The sequence below is a fragment of the Lynx canadensis genome, chromosome A2 (genome assembly GCF_007474595.2).
Source record: "Lynx canadensis isolate LIC74 chromosome A2, mLynCan4.pri.v2, whole genome shotgun sequence".
Classification (NCBI taxonomy): Eukaryota; Metazoa; Chordata; class Mammalia; order Carnivora; family Felidae; genus Lynx; species Lynx canadensis.
Genome location: NC_044304.2, coordinates 78,500,693 through 78,521,688, shown reverse-complemented (window position 1 = coordinate 78,521,688; position 20,996 = coordinate 78,500,693). Strand labels below are relative to the sequence as shown.

At 45.5% G+C, this 20,996-nt stretch overlaps 1 protein-coding gene and 1 non-coding gene across 2 annotated transcripts in view; both read right to left on the bottom strand.

Moving 5' to 3' along the window:
* Positions 1-3,779: 3,779 nt before the first annotated feature.
* LOC115509472 lies at positions 3,780-3,885 on the bottom strand. The gene has a single exon (XR_003967373.1). It is a non-coding gene; the product is annotated as a U6 spliceosomal RNA (small nuclear RNA).
* Positions 3,886-14,747: 10,862 nt separating this feature from the next.
* ATXN7L1 (ataxin 7 like 1) overlaps positions 14,748-20,996 on the bottom strand; it is a 248,563-nt gene continuing 242,314 nt past the window's right edge. Inside the window, 2 exon segments of the mRNA XM_030307782.1 lie at positions 14,748-17,530; positions 19,100-19,174. Coding sequence (XP_030163642.1) covers positions 17,489-17,530; positions 19,100-19,174 — 117 coding nt within the window. The 3' untranslated portion in view covers positions 14,748-17,488.

Below are 20,996 nucleotides of genomic sequence, written 5' to 3'. Positions count from 1 at the left end.
ACCATCTGACAGTAGTTTTGAGGGAGGGTCACTGAGTAAGATGGGATGCAGGTACCTAGGAGGTCCTCTACTCAATCATCACTGTACCTTCGAAACTGAACTCTAGGCTGGGACATTGGTCCTTGAGGGCCGGGCTCTGAAGCCTGTGCCCTTACCCTTCAACAGAGAGCCCATTGCAGGTACTTCAAGGAGAGAAAAGACAAATGGCCAATAAACATATGAAAATACTCTTAGCCTCTTCAGCAATCCTGTAAACAAATTAAAACTACAAGAAAATGCCATTTACATCTACCAGACTAGTAAAAATTAGGAAGTTGGACCATATCGAGGGCTGGCAAGGATACAGTACCACAAAACAGTGATGATGGGAGCGTAAATTGGAACATCCATGTTGGAAAAATGATTTGCAATTACCTTGGTAATAGAGACATGTTTCTGCACTATGACCTAGAAATTCCACTCCAAGAGCAACTCTTGTCCAGGTATATCAGGATATATGTACAAGAATGTTCATAGCACTGTTCATAATAGCAAGCACTGACAGCAGCCCCAAAGTTCACCAACAATACAACTGATTTGGTTGCCTGGCTGGCTCAGTAGGTTGAGCAGGTAACTTCTGCTCAGGTCATGATCCCATGGTTCCAGAGTTCAAGACCTGCATTAGGCTCTCTGCTGTCAGAGCAGAGCCTGCTTCAGATCCTCTATCCCCTTCTCTGCACCTTCCTCACTCATGATCTCTCTCTTTCTCTTTCTACAAAATAAATAAACATTAAAAAAAGAGAATACAATGGGATTTTAAAAAGCTGTGGTATATTACACAATGGAATGCTATAAAGCATTGCAACAATGCACTGTAGCTACTTGCAAACATATGGGTGGATCTCAAAAGTGTCTTATTGTCTATTGTCTCAGAATATGTAGTATAAAAATCAATGTATATAAAGTTAAAAAAGCATACAGAACTAAACAATACATTGTTTACAGATTATAACATATGTAGGAAATCTATTAAGAAATGCAAGGGAATTGTACACAAAATTCAGCATAGTGTTTGCCTTGGAGGGGAGAGGAAAGGGAATGGGTTTTTGGAGGAATATCCTGGGGATTTCAGGGGTAATGGTAATGTGATTTTTCTTTGCCTGAATGGACTAAGCTTCTTTATACTTAATATGTATTTTATAGGTTTTAAAATCTACTCAGCATTTAGGGGCTCCTGGGTGGCTCAGTCGGTTAAGCGTCTGACTTCAGCTCAGGTCATGATCTCATGGTTTGTGGGTTTGAGCCCTGCATCAGTCTCTGTGCTGACAGCTCAGAGCCTGGAACCTGCTTTGGATTCTGTCTCCCTCCTTCTCTGCCCCTCCCCTGCTTTCACTCTGCCTCTCTCTCTCAAAAATAATAAACATCAACAAAAAATTTTTAAATCAGCATTTAATAACAATTTTTAAGCAGTTGAAAAACAGAGTAGAACAAGGAACCAGAAAGTCAATGCCAGGAGACTGAACCAAGTCTGAAACAGAAGGTAGCCAAGGTGCTGGGGATGTGGGAGATTGAATCTTCAGAGGTCGGGCCTACCTTGAGAATTCTGTGCCCTGAGCATCTGGGAGGACTAGGGAAAGAGACTTTATAGCCCTTTATAGCCAGTGGTTGGGAGATTGACACAACCTTGAGCAAAGTGGAAGGACAATGCTCTTTGTCTTCAAGGTCTGGAGGAGGAGTTCCAAGAAGGAGGAGGAGTCATTTCTCTGAAATGGCTTGAAAACTGTGTGCCCTAATCTGCAACACAGCTTTGGTCTCTAAGAAGGAGAATATTTCAGGATGATGTAGGCGAGTGCTTTTCTAACTCTTTAGCAGCAGAATCCTTTGAAGACATCGTGCGTGGAATCCCCACATGTAGAACAGATTCAGGCGAGCACCACATTGGGATTCATACACATGACAGGGCTCCATTATCTAAGCTCCCTTAGTTGTATTTTTCTCACAGAGACATGGCTGGCAGCCTGAGTGATCCCGGTGGCGGAATGCACTGGAGCTTGGAGAGCCCTTACAGAACTAAGCTGACAGAGCAGATGCATTATTCTGGAGCCTGTGGACCCGAGGGCTGCCTGGGACCCCTGGTTCTTGATGGATTCTGGGGAGAATTTGAAACTACTGATGTGGTCTCTCTTATTCTTCAGTACGTTTTGATCCTTCCTTTGGGGACTTGCTTTATGTTCCTTGTTGGAGGTGACAGTGAGGCACAAATGGCAAAGCCCAATTTATGCACCCCCCTTCCAAAATAATGACCACCTAAGAGCTTGACCCTTCAGGGTTGACCAAAAGATGTGTGGTCACTTAGGAGAGTGACTCTGGCTCAGAACAACAGAGGCCAGACAATGGCTGGGGACTAAAACAGAGAGGGTCCCCTGTGGGAGGGGATAAGGGTTATGGAAAGCAGAAGACAGAGGGGGCTGGTCATGGTATCTTTTGACTGACTGGCCAAAGGCCCCATTGCGGGGAGGGGCCTCCATTAATGTTCCTTAATGGAGGGAGAGAAGATTGTGTGGTGGTCCACTGGAGACCGTGAATTCTGCTTATTGCTCTAAGCTCCAGACATTTGGTCTTCTCCTTAGGAACTTCATTTACTTTCCACAGGTTACTCAGTCCCTGAATAACTAGCTCTGCTCTTTGAACCTCAGATGATACCAGCACCTTGACATTGAAATGCAGCGATCTGATTCCCAGTTGCCTATGGCGTCAGGCTGGGAGCTCATGGGACCGCGCTGACGTCTTCCGGCCTCACTGATTGTTTTCCGTGCCAACAAGCCTGACTACCTTTGTGGGCCCCATGCTCCCTCTCACAACACACCTCGGGCAGCCAAGGCCTGGGATCTACAATTCCCGCGGAAGTCATGCTAAAGAGAAGTGTCCAGATGCCACCTAGTGGAGTCAGCTATTCTCTGCTGATGCCATCTCTTAGGCCGTTTTGGGCTTAATTAATCACCATCATCAATATTTCATTCCTTGCTAGGTAATGAAATGCTGAGCAAGATTCCGGGGATGGATGTACCCCAATTTGTTTATCCATTCACCCGCGGAAAGACATTTGGGTTATTTTCAGGTTGGAGCTATTGCAAATAGAACTGCTGTGTACACTGGGGTATAGATCTCTGGGTGGACATGTGATTTCCTTTCTCTTAGGTAAATAGCGAGGGCCGTGGAATTGTCTGGATCATACGGTAAGTGCAATTTTTGGAGAAACCGCCAAACTCTTTTCCAAAGTGGCTGTACCATTTTACATTCCTGAATTGGTAGCTGTTAAAGGCCTCCCAGGTGATCCTGGTGGACAGCCAGGACTGAGACCCTGCCTTAGGGCAGCCTGTGAGGCTGGAGCTGAAGGTCTGAGAAACGTTGTTCAGGAGGCCCGAGAGTCTTGGAGCTCCCAGCTCATGTTTGGTACGGTTCCACAACATTCAACCCAGGGCACACACTGGAATCTCCTGGAGAGCCTTTTACAAACACAGTGTCTGTCCTTTTACCCACAGGAAGTCTGATGTAATTGCTCTGGGGATGGGGCGGGGTGGAGGGAGGTCAAGGGCAGCACAACTTTTTAACAGCTTCCTGGGTGGTTCTAGAGCTCAGAGTGACCAACTTCCCTTGTTTGCCCAGGACTGCTAGGGATCCAGTTCTGGGAAGCTTTCTCCTTCTCCTCCTTTTCCCCCTCCTTCTCCCCCTCCCCCTCCTTTTCCCCCTCCTCCTCCCCCTCCTCTCCCTCCCCTTCCTCCTCCTCCTCCCCCTCCCCCTCCAGTATGGGAAGCTTCATGAATTTGTATGTCATCCTTGCGCAGGGGCCGTCCTAACCTTTCTGTATCCTTCCAATTTAAGTAGATGTGCTGCCGAAGGGAGCACAATTCTGGGAAACTTTCAGTGCTAAAACTAGGAAAGTCCCAGGTCAGCTTAACACTTGGTCACCCTATTTGTGGACCGCTAGCATAAGGAGCCCTGCTTTGGCGTCAGACTCCCCAGTCCTCCTGTCCACCAGGGATTCATAGCTCAGGGTCGTGTGCATGTTTGGGAAGCATGTATAAAAGGGAAGTGGAGGGGACAGGAGTGGCCAGAAGAGACTGTGGGGTGGTACCCTCTCTGTTTTCTGTTTCAGACAGGGATAAGTCAGAGATGCCTCAGCTGGGAGTTTTGCTTGCTGTTAAAAAGAGGGGGAAATATATAAAGCGTAATTGTTCTGAGAAAATATAGGTGAGGCAGTGTACTGTGATGGCCTCTGCAGCCAGACCGCCTCTCTTTAAAATCCATTGTTACCACTGACCATTAATAACTACGTGATCTTGGGCAAAACACCTAAATTCTCTGCCTCAGCTTCTTTCATGGATATAATGGGGATAATTTATCTACCTTACAGGGGAAGTCTTGAGGACCAAATGAGTCACTTATGTAAAGCTATTTTAAAAAGTGGTGCCTGGGGGCGCCTGGGTGGCTCAGTCAGTTGAACGTCCGACTTCGACTTAGGTCATGATCTCATGGTCTGTGGGTTCGAGCCCCACGTTGGGCTCTGTGCTGACGGCTCAGAGCCTGGAGCCTGCTTCGGATCCTGTGTCTCCCTCTCTCTCTGCCTCTCCCCCATTCTCACTTTGTCTCACTCTGTCTCTCAAAAATAAATAAATGTAAAAAACATTTTTTTTTAAATAAAATAAAATAAAAAGTGGTGCCTGGGGACACCTGGGTGGCTCAGTCGGTTGAGCGACTTCGGCTCAGGTCATGATCCCAGGGTCATGAGATTGAGCCTGGGTTCAGGCTCTTGGCTGACTGTGGAGCCTGCTTGGGATTTTCTCTCTCTCTCTCTCTCTCTCTGCCCCTCTCCCCTGCTCATGCTTTCTTTCTCTCTCTAAAAAAAATTTATTGACTTTTATTCAGTACTGAGAGACAGAGTGTGAGCAGGGGAGGGGCAGAGAGATTAGGGGACACAGAATCCAAAGCAGGCTCCAGGCTCTGAGCTGTCAGCACAGAGTCTGATGCGGGGCTTGAACTCACAAACCGTGAGATCATGACCTGAGCCGAAGTCGGTCGCTTAAACCGACTGAGCCACCCAGGTGCCCCTCTTTCTCTCTAAAATTAAAAAAATAAAATAAAAACGTGGTGCCTGTACTAAACATGGTATGTACTAAGTGCTACATAAGTATTTACTATTATTATCTTAACAGCCTTTTTAAAACGAGAAAGGGAAATTATGGGGCACCTGGGTGGCTTAGTCGGTTAAGTGTATGACTTCGGCTCAGGTCGTGATCTTATGGTTTGTGAGTTCGAGCTGCACATAGTGCTCTCTGCTGTTAGTGAGGAGCCTCCTTCAGATCCTCTCTCTCTCTCTCTCTCTCTCTCTCTCTCAGCCCCTCCCCCTCTCATGCTCTCTCTCTCTCTCTCTCTCTCTCAAAAATAAATATTTAAAAATTAAGAAAAAAAAAGAAGAAGGGGGAAATCTTGACCAAGCACAGTAGCCCCATAACGTATGTCCCCCGGCTGTCCTCCTAGTTTCCTATTGGAGGATTTTTTGGGGTAACATTTCAGATTTTGTATTGCAGCTTTAAGAAACTATAGCCTCTTGGTTCTGTGTGGCAATGTAGGAGGAGCTAAAAGTGTATTTGCTATACACTTAAAGTTCTTGTGCAAATCCTAAGACAGATGTAAGTTTTGGAGCCTGATGAGTTTATTTTCACCAGGTTGTTTCACTGGTGAGATGATGCATCTTAAGAGGGTTTTTTTTTTGTTTTGTTTTGTTTTTTTAAGTTTATTTTGAGTGAGAGAGAGAGAGAGAGAGAGAGAGAGTATGAGCAGGTGAGGGGAAGAGATAGAGGGAGAGAGAGAGACTCCAAAAGCAGGCTCATCACTGTCAGCACAGAGACTGATGCAGGCTTTGAACTCACTAACCATGAGATCATGACCTGAGCCGAAATCAAAATGTGGGTGCTTAACTGAGCCACCCAGATGCCCTTCGAAATTTTTTTTTTTTTTTTAAAAGAACACAGTCTAAAAGTGACACCGTATTAGTCTTTGTGTTAGGGAGAGCTAGCCCAGGAGCCCGTTTTAACTGTGCACCTGTCATTTAGCAGGGACACAGGGTGCTGTGGAGCTCAGGTCTCAGAAGTTACATGTCAGTCTTTGTCAAATGGTGACTTCAGTCATCTGAGACAGTGCTCCATCTACTCAGAGGCCATATCCAGCCCTTCCTCACTCTTCATTGACCTAAAAAAGCTAAAATGCTAAGGAATGTTTGAAAACATTTTTCCAGCACATATTTAAATCGATTTTACAAAACATGCAAGTGTAGAAACTCTCAAAGGCTGCCTGCTCACTGGCTGTGCGATCTTCGCCAAATTTCTTGACCTCCATGAAGTTTGGTTTCCTCATCTGTAAAATGGGGGGAATAATCTCACCTATCTGATAGGATTATCACAAAGATGAAATGAGAAAAGATGGGAAACAGATAATCATGTTATACTTTACGCTTATTACTACCACCATCACTACCAGAGTCATTGCTACCACCACCAGGGGGATCTCTGTTCTTTTATATTAAAAAAATTTTTTTTAAGTTAATTAATTTATTTTTTTGAGGCAGAGAGAGGGAGAGAGAGAATCCCAAGCAGGCCCCATGCTGCCAGCACAGAGCCTGATGTGGGGCTCAAACCCATGAAACCGTGAGATTGTGACCTGAGCTGAAACCAAGGGTCAGATGCTTAACCAACTGAGCTACCCAGGCACCCTGGGCATCCCTGTTCTTTTAGCCATTTTCTTTTTGCTAGAGTAACAGAGGTATGGCCTAGAGCTGGGAGTCTGCTCGGGTGCAGGCTGGAAGTCTTTACTCTCCTGGCAGCTGGTAGCTAGTGGGGACGAACAAAGGGTGTGGTCTCTCATGGCTGCGACAGGCTCAGGTGGCCTACAGTCCTGTCTTCCCTGGCTGAAACTGAGAAAGCATTTCCCCAAATATTCCTACCGCACTGATGTCAGGCTTCAAGTACATCTGTGGATCTATGGGCTTTTGTAGGTTGTCCTGCAACCTAATCACCCTTGATATTACATTCAAATGGAAGAATTTTTTAGGTTCCGAATGAAGCATTTGGAGCACAGCCCATAGACTGGGGCTAGCTTTTACAACAAAGATAGAGAATTGGTTTGTATGTTATTTTTGAAATTGAGATACCCATTTTACCCCATGCAGTTTTTTTTAAATTTATTTTTTTATTAAAATTAAAAAAATGTTTTCATTTATTTTCGGGAGGGGGAGGGGCAGAGAGAGGGGGACACAGAACCTGAAGCAGGCTCCACGATCTGAGCTGTCAGCACAGAGCCCGACTTGGGGCTTGAACTCGTGAACTGTGGGATCATGACCTGAGCAGATGTTGGATACTTAACCGACTGAGCCGCCCAGGCGCCCTTTGACTGCTTAATTTTTTAATACAACATCCATTGTATGCCTGTCATTATTTTAGGAACCATGTGGCATTGAACAAGACAGCATCTTGGGACTGTAAGGGGATCCCTTAAGGTAAACTTGAAGTCCAAGCAAACATGAAACCTACATGGCTTGAAAGAAGAAGCCCCGGAGTGCCGGTACACCCCACATGCATTACCAACACAAAATCTCCATGGGGAAGTCCCCTATGAGGGAGGATTGCCTTTAAAACCACCCCAAGCATTCCATTTTTAACCACCTCCAGAAAGTGGAGTCGTAATTAATTATATATGCTCACTTTTAGTTTCTCGCTGGTCCTATTTCCAGACTTTTTAAGCTTCCAAGCCCACAGCCAAACACCGCACTCTGGTCAACACAAATGTGAGATTGCCTAATGGCTCCCATATATTTCATCATTGCTTAGGTCTCTGATATTATACTTACCTAAATTTTAAAAATAGCAAAGCAGGGGCATCTGGGTGGCTCGGTCCGTCAAGCGTTCCACTCTTGATTTTGGCTGAGGTCATGATCGCACGGTTCGTGGGTTAGAGTCCTGACAGCTCAGAGTCTGCTTGGGATTCTCTCTCTTGCCCTCCTTCTCTGCCCCGTCCCCACTTGTGCCAGCTCTCTCGAAATAAATTAAATTTATAAAACAACAACAACAACAAAACCACACAGCACAGCAATGCACGCAAAATGTAACAAATTAAAATTCTACAGTTAAGGATGAGAAGAGAGGATCTCATGCTTTGTCCTAGCCCCGATTCCACCCCGAGCTAACTTTCTCTGCTGAGCCTGGTAACCCTGATTCCCGAATCTCAGTATCCCATTCCATTTTCCTAGAAAATAACCTTTCAGTTTCCAGTTGGGGGGCAGAGAAAGAGCAGTCACTTGGTGGCATTTGGAAGGTGAGGGGGGCTCCAGGAGCCCAGCAATCTCCTGTGAGATCTTCAAACCTTTTTGCCATTTTCACCCCATAGCTGCACCTCTCCTCTATGGCTTCTACTGGCCTGGGGGATTTGGGGAGAAAATGGGCTTCTCATTAGTATTCTCCTTAAATCACTTTGTAACTTTCTTCTTTCTGCTGACACAATTATCCCTCCAAGTCTGCCATTTACTTTTTTGTCTGCGTGTAAACTTTTAAACTTCAAAGTGCCCAGTGAAATGAACAAATCTTAAGCATACAACCTGATAAATATTTCGCCAATGATTATATTCATTTAACAAGTTCCCAGGTCAAGATATAGAACATTTCCTGCACCGGAAACCTCCCTTGTGCCCCCCAAAGGTAACAGCTATTCTATAAATCCGTCTGTTGGTATTCATGGCTTTAATTCACCAAGGTTACTTTGAATGCCAATTTATTAATTAAAATGTTGAACAGTGCTGGGCTCAGCGTAGACCTGGCGGGAACATCCTCTAAGTGCTTGAAGGTGAGTGCCTCTGGAGGCACCCTCTCTGTACTCAATGTGCATCTAGCCCATGTCAAATTTTTCTCAATTTATTGAGTTGGACAGACTTGCAAAAATTGTAAACCCAAAAACATGCATCTGATTTTTTTCTAAAAGAAAAGCTCCAGAATCATGGTTTCCTTTCCATTTACTTCCCTTCACTGTATGGGCTCTGCCTTTACCCCATTCCAATAATGTACCAGAATTGCTATCCTCTCCCTGTCAGCCCCCAACTCGGGGTCTGGATTATTCAGGCAAGTGGGGAGATGTGTATGTGGGGGCGGGGGGAGGGTGAGTGATAAGACCAGCTAGGAAATCAGATAGGGAAGTGAAGGGAGTTGAGAGAAGCTGAAAATCCTAATACAGGCTGCACAAGCTCCTATTTTTCTAGCAGCTTCCACAGTGCCTGCTCAGGTCTCAGAGGAAGCAAATGTTTTTGTGATGATGTTTGTTTGGATTAGACATTTACTGAAATATTTGAAGGTGAAAGTAAATTCCAGAGAAGTTCCAAAAATTTCTTAAATTGAGAGAATTTTTCCCATATTAATGACCTTAGATCAGATCTGTGTTTTGAAATGTCACAATAAATGCAACACCGCCGAGCTGTTGGCAAGCTTCCCAAGTGATTCTGTACTGACTCAGACTTTTGTGGGACTGATTTAGTTTTTGAGGCATTCAGCTTCTTTGTGCTTTCTCCATTTACTTTTCTAGGTGAATGGCTTATGAGGATGTAATGAATAGAAAACACACTTATTAAAATACATTCCTGGGAACTTCGCTCAGAAACATGAATGTGTAATGAATATATAAAGCCTGCTGCTGGGGACTAATCCCAACCCGATCAGAAAGCAAGAAATAATCCATCGGGCAAGTAGTTATTGCCTAATGGGAAAAATCAAAAAGGAGGAAAATATTTTAGTGAAATAAATTCCAGAGACCTGAATAAGCCAATGAAGAGACACACAGAATTTTAAAACACCATTCTGGAAAAGTCTGTACGTGGAGTTTATTTCTATAGGAAGCAGTGAGATACCATGGAAAGAACAGTAGGCGGAAGGAACAGGCTTACCCCATCAACCAGCTGTGTGGTTTTTGTACCTCCTTTGACCTGTGTCTCAATTCCTCACCTGTAGAAGAGGGTCTTTAAGATCACTTCCGGCTTCCATATTGATTCTCCAGGCCTGTGACTAGTATTGAAGCAGTCTTCTCAAAAGTCTGGGTTTGGAAAACACAGAATGTATAGGCTCATTTCAAAATGGAGTTGTTAAAGGGGCACTTGGCTGGCTCAATCAGTGGAGCGTGTGGCTCTTGATCTTGGGGTTGTGAGTTTGAGAGCCCCATGTTGGGTGTGGAGATGGCTTAAAAATAAAATCTTAAAGAAAAAAAAAAGGAATTAAAAGTCACCCAGCCCAATGTATTGATGGGTGGCCAGTCATGGGCAGAGCTCAGAACAAATGGAGATATGATGTCCTTGGTGAAGCCACACACTGAGGTTTTATAACTGTGGATAATCGAATTGTACAAACATTGATTTGCAAGGTGCTTACTATGTGCCAAGTTTCAAATCTGCTTCCCTGGCTTTCTTCTCTGCACAACAGTGAAAACATTCACTTGGGCGTGAGGCAGAATCCTAAGAAATTTGCCTTAGTTTGCTTTGGAGCTCCAATGGCCCTGCCCTGCCCTTAGTGTGCTCAAACCACTCTCCAAGACTGTCTTTTCCAGGCCAGGACTCTGCTTTGATAATGAATCTCAAATGTGCTCTCAACACTGGGGCAATCTGCTTTCACTAGTCATTACTTAATTCTTTCTTCACACGTGTCCCAAGCTCTCACACACACTCACCTTGCCCCATGGTCACTGAGAAAATGGAAGCCGTTAGATGTTTCCTGTCTTCCCAACAGCCAATCTACAAGGTGACTTCTTCCCCACTGCCCTGGAGGGAGTGCCCCTCTACCTAACGTTCTGTTAATTAAACAAGGAGGCCCTTAGACTGAGGTGGCTCTAAGGCCCTGGTGGCCTAGGTAGTAAGCAACCCAAAATATGGGCCTGTAAATGCCACTAAGGACAACCAATCACAAAACTTCCTTCCCTTCCACCTTTTCCCTGTTAAGTCTCTTCTTGAGCTCCTGTTGGTGGAGTGCTCCCAGCTCCTTTCTGTCTGGTGCCGCCTCATTCAAATCCATTTTTGCTCAAATAAACTCTTAAAGTTAAAAAAAATTTTTTTTTCTTAATGTTTATTCTTTTTTTTTTTTTTTTTTTTTGAGAGAGAGAGACAGAGAGACACAGAAAGAGGGAGACACAGAATCTGAAGCAGGCTCCAGGCTCTGAGCTGTCAGCACAGAGCCTGCTGCAAGGCTCGAACCCATAGACTGTGAGACCATGACCTGAGCCAAAGTTGGATGCTTAACAGACTGAGCCACCCAGGTGCCCCTAAACCCTTAAAGTTTTTAAATAGGTCTCAGTTTCTCTTTTAACACTACAAACACATGTGTTGGGTTCACTTCCCTCTTGCCTTCTCAAAGCTTCCCCCCCCTTAAAAAAAATGTTTATTTTTGAGAGAGCGAGAGGGTGGGGGAGGGGCAGAGAGAGAGAGAAAGAGCATCTGAAGTGGGCTTTGCACTGACAGGAGAGAGCCCGATGTGGGGCTTCTACTCACAAACCGGAGATCATGACCTAAGCCGCTCAACTGACTGAGCTTCCCAGGCATCCCCCACCCCCACTTATTTTTTTAAAGTTTATTTATTTTGAGAGAGAGAGTGTGAACACAAGTGGGGGAGAGGAAGAGAGAGAGAGAGAGAGAGAGAGAGAGAATCCCAAGCATGCTCCCCGATGTCAGCACAGGGCCCAATGCTAGGCTCGATCTCATGACCCTGAGATCATGATCTGAGTCAAAGTCAAGAGTCAAATGATTAACCGTCTGAGCCAACCAGGTGCCCCTACTCTCTTTTTTAATCACCCCCTGTTTCTTCAGCTTTTCCCTCCCCTACTGTCCCAGTCTTACCAGCATATGAATCATAATCTTGTCTTTTCTCCTTTAAAAATCAAAATGAACAAAAAGAAACACAATCCAAACACTCTGTTGAGCCTTCTAAATCTCCTTAAGATTTGCCTACATATCTGAATTTCCTTCAAACCACTCCAGGCTGGCTGTGGCCCCTACCCCCCCATCACACTTGCTTTGCTAAGGTCACTGTACTGGGTTGAATGGTAACCCCCCAAAAGATATTTGAGTCCTAACCCCTGAAACTGTGAATGTGAACCTATTTGGAAAAAGATGTAATTAAGTTAAGGATCTGGAGATGAGATCATCCAGGACTTAGGGTGGGCCCCAAGTCCAATGACAAATGCCCTTACAAGAGAAAGGCAGGGGGAGATTTGGGACATGGGAGAGACCTAGGAGATAAGGCCGTGTGAAAATGGAGGTGGAGAGGAGAGTGATGTGTTTATAAGCCAAGGAATGCCACAGACTACTAGCAGTCAACAGAATCTGGAAGAAGCCTGGAAAGGTTCCCCTCTAGAGCTTTCAAAGGAAGGGCAGCTTTGCTTGATTTGGGACTTCCGGTCTCCAGAACTCTGAGAATAAATTTATGCTGCCTTAAACCACCACATGGTGGTAATTTGTAATGGCGGCCCTAGGAAACTAATGACCAATGAACTCCATGTTGCAGAATTCCAAACACCATACCATCTCCATCTTCCATTTTGCAGCAGTATTTGACTCAGCTGACTGTTCCTTCTTGGAGCATCTTATGGTCCTGGCTTCCAGAGAACCACTTCTTGTTGGGTTCTCTCTTCTCTTTGTGAATGCTTTATCTCAGGGTTCTTTGCTAGTTTTCTGCTTCCACTTAACCTCTAAATGTGTACTCTCCCTGCTCTATATTCTCTCAAGTAAATCCCACTCACACCTGTGGCTCTAAATATCCTCCACATACTGAAGGTTCTTGAACTGGTGCCTCCAACGTGGAGCTGCTGAGAGTTTCAGTCATGTGTATCCCATGCCTCCTTGACACAGCAGCCTCAGTGTTCCGGTGACACCATTTATGAGCCAACACACATGCACAAAACAGGACTTCTGAGCTTCACCAAACACTCCTCCTGCCTGCCCTCTAGAGAACTCCTCTGGTTTCCACATCTGAAGAAATGGCAGCCCTCTCCACCCAACACGATTGCTCTACCACCAACCTGGGAGTCATTTTTCCCTACTCTCAGATCCAGTTCCTAAGCAAATCTTGTCAATTTAATATGCAAGCTATATCTCGATTCCATTCACTTCTCTTTATCTCTACTGTCACCATCCTGGGACCACACGACATATCTACCTGGTCTCTTGAAATAGCTTCTGAGTGATTCTCCATACAGCAGCCAGTACTCTTAGCAGATTCTGCTGTGCCTCTACTTAAAGTCCTTCAAAGGATTGCCATTGAACTGAGCATGAAATCCAGACTGTGTGTGACCTTGCCCTGCCTTCTGTCTATCTTTCTCCCTCTGCTCCATCCACAGTGGATCTTCCTTAGGCTCCTTAAGATTCCTCAAGAACTTGCAAGTTTTTCCTAACCTTGGACCATCTCTGCCTGGGATTCTGTCCCCCACACTCTGTGCCTTCAGCTCACTTCCCTGACCCCCCCCCCCCAATTTTACATCGGCTTCTCCTGTTCTTTTCTCTCACAGAACTCAATCTTTTCCACCACGGCATTTGCCACAATCTGTAATTACACATTTGATCATGTGTTTATTTATTTACTGTCTTCCCCACTGGGTTGCTTCCAGAAAGCAGCTGGGACTGTGTCTGTTTCTCTTCGCTGAACACAGAGCGCCTAGCTCAGGGGCAGCCACGACAAGATGCTCCATAAACATGTGTTGAATGAATTCCCTCTCTTCTAGCAAATGTGTATTTTAGCAGGAACGCTCATCAGGTGGGAGCACTTTCATCCAAAAGAAAAAAGAAATGACAAACATCTAAATTTTATGAAAACCCGAAGACTTTGTTTTACAAACATATAAATTATTTTATTTACAAAGCCATGTTACAAAAAAAAAAAAAAAAGCAAAAAAAAAAAAATTACAATCGCTCACTGGAGAATGTCTCCAGGCCTGGTGCTGAAACCATGGCAGTATCAATAGATACGTGTTTGTTCTTTCCTTTTAAAACTGTAAGCCATAGAATTTACTATTTACACCTACTTTAGACATTTATTCTGCTTACAATATCACAGGCATGGAATGAATTCTATCTGGTAGTGCTAATATGTAAAGGTATGGGACAAAGAAGGAAAATACTTAGTGTTACAAAATATGGATCGTAGAAAAGAAACCCACTCCACAAGTGTGGCATTTGTTTAGAATGTTTGGACATGCTTTCTCCAAAATTCTTCTGGAAAAGGTTCTAAAAATCGGTAGTAGGAAAGGACAAATGAGCAGGTGCAAATTCTTGTCTGTGCAACAACAGTTATTGAATATACCCCATGACTGACCAGCTACGTGAAACCCACAGAGTTTTGTTAAAGTGCCATGGGCCGACGGCATAACAAAATATAAGGTGTAAATAGAAAATTTCTTTTTTTTCCTTTTTGAAAACAAGAGTTCACTGAGAATCAGCAATAATAGAATATGCTGTAGAAACTATTCTCTACAAAGGTTGATCAGCATTATTTACAATTGGTACATTGATACAAAAGAAGGCATACAAGTTATCCAAGTCGCTTTTTTTTTTATGGCTGACAGGTCTATGCATTGTGTTATGCTTAACAACCAGAGCTTTCGAGCCTCTATGGCTGGCGACAAGTCACGAGATCTTCAGGTAGATGGGGGGTGGGGTGGAGGTGGTGGTGATGTGTGTGTGTGTGTGTGTGTGTGTGTGCAGTCAAGGGGCTGGGAAGGGAGGGGTTGGGGGGGATGAGCAGAAGTACCCAAAGGAGATCACCCTAATAATGCTTAATAGGCTGGTCCAGTTGAACTCCATTAAAACAAACCCAAAGAAAACCTTTTATTTGCATTCCACTTTTCAAGCTGTGAGTTTTTAATACATCATTATAAAGTAAACCTGTGGTTGATTGTGAAGGAAGAAACACCGTGGGTTTTCCCTTTTTTGCTCAGTTTTCCAGCAATGTCCTCACCTTGGTCAGAGCCAGTCTTTCACCAAGTAAGCAGCATCGGTGGGGGGCCTCTTTATTCCAGCTTGCAATTCCAGATGGAGACAGCTCACACATCGAAACCTATTGAATTGCTCCGTTAGTCCCTGTCGAGACATTATTTCTCAGAAGCAGCCACTTAATCTCTCAACCTTTGTTTTCCCTCTTCGAGTGTAAGAGTTTATAACTCAGAGGGTTATTTTGTTGCTGAGATTTTTTTTTTTGTTTTTTGTTACTCCTGCAAGTTTTTACAACTTAAAATAAATTATAAACAAAACAAAAAAACCCAACAGACTTCTTAAAACCGAACAAGACAAAAGTTGTGCAAAAATAACAAAGATATGTACATACTTTTCAGTTGGAATAAATGTACAATAAAAACATAATTCAAAGAACATTTTAAAAATATAAACATTGCTTAAACTTTCCTACGTTTCATATTGTTTCTGAAACTATTCTGGTCAGTTAGCTCTGTAATATAGTAAAACATAAATTATTACAAAATTAACACTATAAAAATTTACTTTAAGAATATCTTCTAAACTTTTTTCCAAAGGGTCTAACCTGTTTATAATTTCTTAAACATTTATAAGTCTTAAAATCTGCCTTAACTTTTTTTTTTTTTAAAAAGAAAGAGTAACCATCTTCCCTTCAATTTGCAGTCTCTTTTTCCCAAGACGTAAATAAACCAGCATATAAGTGCACTTTTAACACTGTAGAAATAAAAATGAAATCGTCTGAACTAATGTCCTGGTACCTAACATCAACTCCTGATTTTTTAAAAAATCTTCATTTTATATTAAAAATTTTAGGAATCCTATAAGAAACACTGTCAGTGCAATTCCATTGATACAAATCACTCCGTTTGCTTCCCGTCTTCCCAAAATCTAATGTGGTGAAACTTAACAGTAGTCTGATCTTTGGGTTGAGGGGATGGGGAAGAAAAGGGGAACTTGAGGGCCGGGATGAGGGTTTGGGTCCAGCTGTAAAACTGGCATTCATTTCTGATTTAGGGATGAAGCAAAACTTCCTAGGATCTCTTGCTATTATCTCGTCCGCAAAGTTTCATGATTAATAGCGCAGGATGCCTCTGTCATATTGTGAATTCCTGATTATGATTCCCTCTTAGAGCTAATCGTATTGCTACTTCTTTCAAAACTCCAGTGTGAACAGTTTTGTAGCTGCAGGGCTCTGGCTTCTTTCTTCCCTCTCTTCCAAATGGCTCTTCCTCATTAGGCGGTGGCTGGGCTTACTATGCCTTTCTGGGGGTGGGGGTGCTGTGAGTCGGGGCTTGTGATAACCTAGTATAAGCTGATCTATGGGAATGCTGATTGCACGGGACCCTGGGGCCCAGGGCACGGAGGGGCGCGGGCAGTGCTAGTATTTATTCTCACCAGGCGTTGGATACTTAACCCTCCACGGAAGCTTTCCCTCAGACCCTTCCTGCACCCCCACCCTTGCGTTTTCTCCTCTTGCCTGGCCCCGGAGGGCAGCTTAGGAACCTCCATCGCTGTGGGCACTGGGGTCTCGAGCCCTTTTCCCTGGGATTCCTCCTTCTCTGGCTCACCCAGCTTTGGGGCCCTTGTGCACGGCACCCGGGAAGGGATTTGGCAGCGTGGATTCCTAACAAGCTCCGATGATCAGTCACCCAGTTTCCTCGGTCTTTTGAGGGATATCTTCCCCTACCCATACGCTCTGCTTCCTGTCACCTTCCACGCCCATTCCAGCCCCTGTTCCTGACCCAGTATATCCTCTCTGAGCTGCACAGCTGGACAGTGGTATTGGGTAAACGACATAGTTCAGTGGCCACTTTTCTCCAACTTGCCCACAGCGTCGGGCTCCTACGGTGCTGGTGCAGCGCAGGAACCTGCTGGGGGCGCTCAGCCCGGCCCCGCAGCTCTCCGCTCTCGGCAGAGACACAGGCTGTTTCCCAGCAAAGCCCCTCCCCCAGCACGCTGTCCAGAGGGGAGCTCGTGAGAGCCAGCCCCTTCCCGAAGGCCAGTGGGGACCCCGTGAGCGGCAGGTGGGAGGGGATGGAAGGGACAGGTGGGAGAGGTCGAGGGAAGGAGCACGGCGTGTGCTCAAGTTCAAGAGTTTCAGACAACGCCAACCAGGAACTGACACTTGCAGCGTCTGCTCTCCTGGCTGGAGCAAAAGGATGGTGCGGTAGCAGCATCGGAAGCTATAGAGGGCCGACCCCGAACTTGGAAGAACGCGTACACGTGGCAAATGAAGGAACCGAAACAAAACACTGGTACTGTTTTCTGTGAATCTTAAATTCACGTTCTTTTGCCTTTTGCTTTCTCTTCGGAACTAAAAACCGGTCAATTAAAAAAGGAAGAAGAAAGGCCAGAGCCACCCGCCGGCACAGGAAACGGACTCTCCCCGGCTGCTGCGCACACCCCTCCCTCCTCCTCCCGCCTCAGCCCCGGGTGGCCAGGCATTGGTTTGGAAGTGGCTTCACAGTCTTGTTACGGAAGAGTCCTGATCCTGCCCGTTCTGTTGGTGGTCTTCTAGGAAAGAAAAGAAAAGCTTGTGTAGAAACCACACACTGGGGATTACCCGCAAGAACTCAAGAACGGAGCCTCCGCTTTCTCCGTCTGGCGTGACCCTTAAGGCTACCGTCCCATCTCTTGCCTTGGGCAAAGAAACGAGGCAAATGAGCAAAGGAGGGGCATGTGAGGTGGCCACAAAGATCCTAGCTTGGGGGAAAACACAGGGGCAAACCCCGTGGACATGCATGTGGTGGTGTGGGGGTGTGGTTCCCTTCCCAGAGAGAGAACTGCAATAATTAACCACTTTTTTTTTTTTTTTTTTTTTGGCCTCTGTTCATTTACCTTTTCCTATCTAACCTGTGCACCACACGGAGAATTATCTAAGGAAGAAGTGTAGTGTTGGATTAACATAGAGGCTTTGGGTTCAAGTTACTTAGCCTCTTTGCCCGGGTATCTCCAATCTGTAACATGAGGTTCATCACTGTTCCTTCACAGGGTTGCTAACAGGTCTATATGTATGTAAAGGGCTCAGCGCGGCACCTGCAGAAAAAGCCACCACAAACGGTGGCTATTTGATTATTATTACATTTGTTAAGGGTGACCGTGTGGCCTCTGGGTGGACCCAGCAACCCGTGCAGGAGGCTTGTCAAGATCAGAGGCAGGTTGCCAGGGCCCAGACCCCTGCCCCCACCTACCCCCCACAGAGGATAGGCTTCAGGTGCTCAGGCACAAAGTGACCCAAAATGATGGAGACGCGCTCCTTGATCTAGGGATACAAAAACGGTTTTCCTATAATCTTCACCCACACACCACCCTGACATCTGTGGGGAGACCTCAAAGGCCGAAATGCAGACAAACACATTGCAATTTGTTCTCTACAAAATCTGTAGCCCGTTGAAGACAACATAACACCACCATACGTTTATTTTTTCCAGTCACATGTAACCTACAAACCCCCATCCCCTACCCACCCTGGCTTCCCCCAGGGGCACGCACAGTCCCTCATAGCAAATCATTTGTACACTGACTACTCTCACACCTCGAATTTGTAAAAACTGCTGCATCAACCCTGGATGTTCCCACCAGGAAACCACATCTTGAACTACAGCTCACCAGAGGCCTTGAGAGAGGACTGACTGATGGGTGTCCCTAGTGAGGCCCTGCAGTCAAAACCATTAATTTTCTCAACAACGTTAGGAGGTAGGCATCACTTTTGCTATTTAACAGATGGAAACACTGAGACCCAGAGAAGTTACTCTGCCTAATATCACACAGCTGCTAATAAAAATCGGGGCTCATACTTGTGTGCTATGTGTTAGGCATTTTCTAGAGGCTTTAGGTGAATAGATTAATCTTCACAAAAGCCACAGGAGGTGGGGGCCATTATGATCCCCTTATGGGTGAGGAAACTAAAGCACAGAGAAGTTAAGTAACTTGACCAAGGGCACACAGCTACTAACCAGAAGGCCTAGCTTTGGAAGCCAGGAAGCTTTGTTCTTAGCTGGAGCAGAGATTCGAGCTAGGGTCTGCCCCACTGCCCATGCCTCTGCGTTGGTGACCCTGTGCACATCCCCCTCAGTACCTTACCTGTCGGCTGTGTCCTGGGCTGGATATGCTTGAAGGACTGGACTGTGACAAAGGTAGGCTGCTATTTTTCCCAACCTGAAAGACACCAGCGAGGCCCACTCAGATCTGCCAGCCCGTGAAAGACTCCCGGGACCCTGCGCCGCCCGGGGTACAAGAGCGCCATCCCTCCCTCCGAGCGGTGCATGGCTAGTGTTTCCATCTCAGATGGCAGAGGAGATGAAAATGCCTTGGGAGGCATCTTGCTGACACCCTTCCCGTCCCAGAGAGAAAGCAGAATGGAGGGGAACTCTTCATTCTGCTTCCCAGATGTAGACCGTGAGTTTCAGGGGGTGAGGATAAAGGCATCTGGCAAGAGGCCCGGCCCCTCCTGGGGGGGCATTTAACCCTGCAGAGGCCCCAGCTTTTCCATCCCTGACCTCGCAGAGCAGTCCCAGACCCATCTGGTTTCCGGCTCAGATTCCCTTGGACTAGCTCAGGATAAAAGCCTGCATCTTTTTCTGGGTCAGTTTTCTTGGCCAGAGGACATAGCCAACACCTTGCTATTCTTCAGAAAACAAGGCAAACGGCGCTGGGGGCAGGTGGGTGTGGCTATGGGGCTCCTTCCCTTTCTCTGTGACCGTCCTGGGCACCTGGGGAGCTGGTTCCTCAGGTGATTACCCTTCTGGCAGGCAGCTCCTCCTGGAGCCTATAGAGACCTATAGAGAGCATCGTCCTCATGTTAACTCACCTTTGCATAAAGACGTTTGCCTTACATTGGCAGTCTTGTTATGGTTCAATTTAATATCTCTGTGGGAATTCTGGTCTTATGCTTCCCAGATAAAATTTAAGAGAGTCCCATTTGGTTCCCAAAGCCCATACCTTGAATTTCTCAACCTATGTTATCCTTCTCCAGTTTCCTAACGGGATCAACACTGATTGCAAAGGCCTTTCCCCAACACTTGGAGATCACCAGTGGTGACCCTGGACAAAGCCTTTTCTTTCTTTCTTTAAAAAAAAAAATTTTTTTTTTAACATTTATTTATTTTGAGAGACAGAGAGACAAACCATGAGCAGGGGAGGGGCAGAGAGAGAGGGAGACACAGAATTTGAAGCAGGCTCCAGGCTCTGAGCTGTCAGGACAGAGCCGGATGTGGGGCTTCAACTCACAAAACACGGGATCATGACCTGAGCTAAAGTCAGATGCTTAACCGACTGAGCCACCCAGGTGCCCCTGGACAAAGCCTTTTCTTAATGGCCTGGTGACAAGCACCCAGGCAAGTATTGCCTGCATTAGGGAGCCAGTGCTGGCTAGATCAAGGCAGCTGTTCAAGTAATCTGCTTTTTTGATTTCCCTCCTGATAAATACTCTGCTGGAGGCTCGTCTGCTCCTTTCAGGACTAATGCATTGTGTTTACTAAACTTTTTCGTTCACTCATTTTTGACTAATTCATTGTGTTTACTAAATATTTCATAGAGTCCTGCTGACCCAAGAACAAACAGGGCAACATTAACACAGAGGCCTGGGGGTTAAGAGTCTAGACTCCAGAGTCAAATTGCCTAGGTTGAAATCTCAGCCCTACTATTTCCTTGCTGTGTGACTTTGGGCACATTGTTTAACCTTCCTGTGCCTCGGTTTACTCATTTGTAAAATGGGGGTAATAACAGGTAACAATGAAAGGAATTAATATATCTGAAGTGCTTGGAACACAGCCCATCCCAGAAGTAAGTGTTAGCGGCTAGAACTTTATATAAAGTGGGTGACACTAGGTGCACCTGGGTGGCTCAGTCGGTTAAGTGCCTGACTTGATTTTGGCTCGGGTCGTGATCTCACGGTTCATGAGTTTGAGTCCCACACTGGGCGTTGCGCTGACAGCACGGAGCCTCCTTGGGATTCTCTCTTCCTCTCTCACTGACCCTC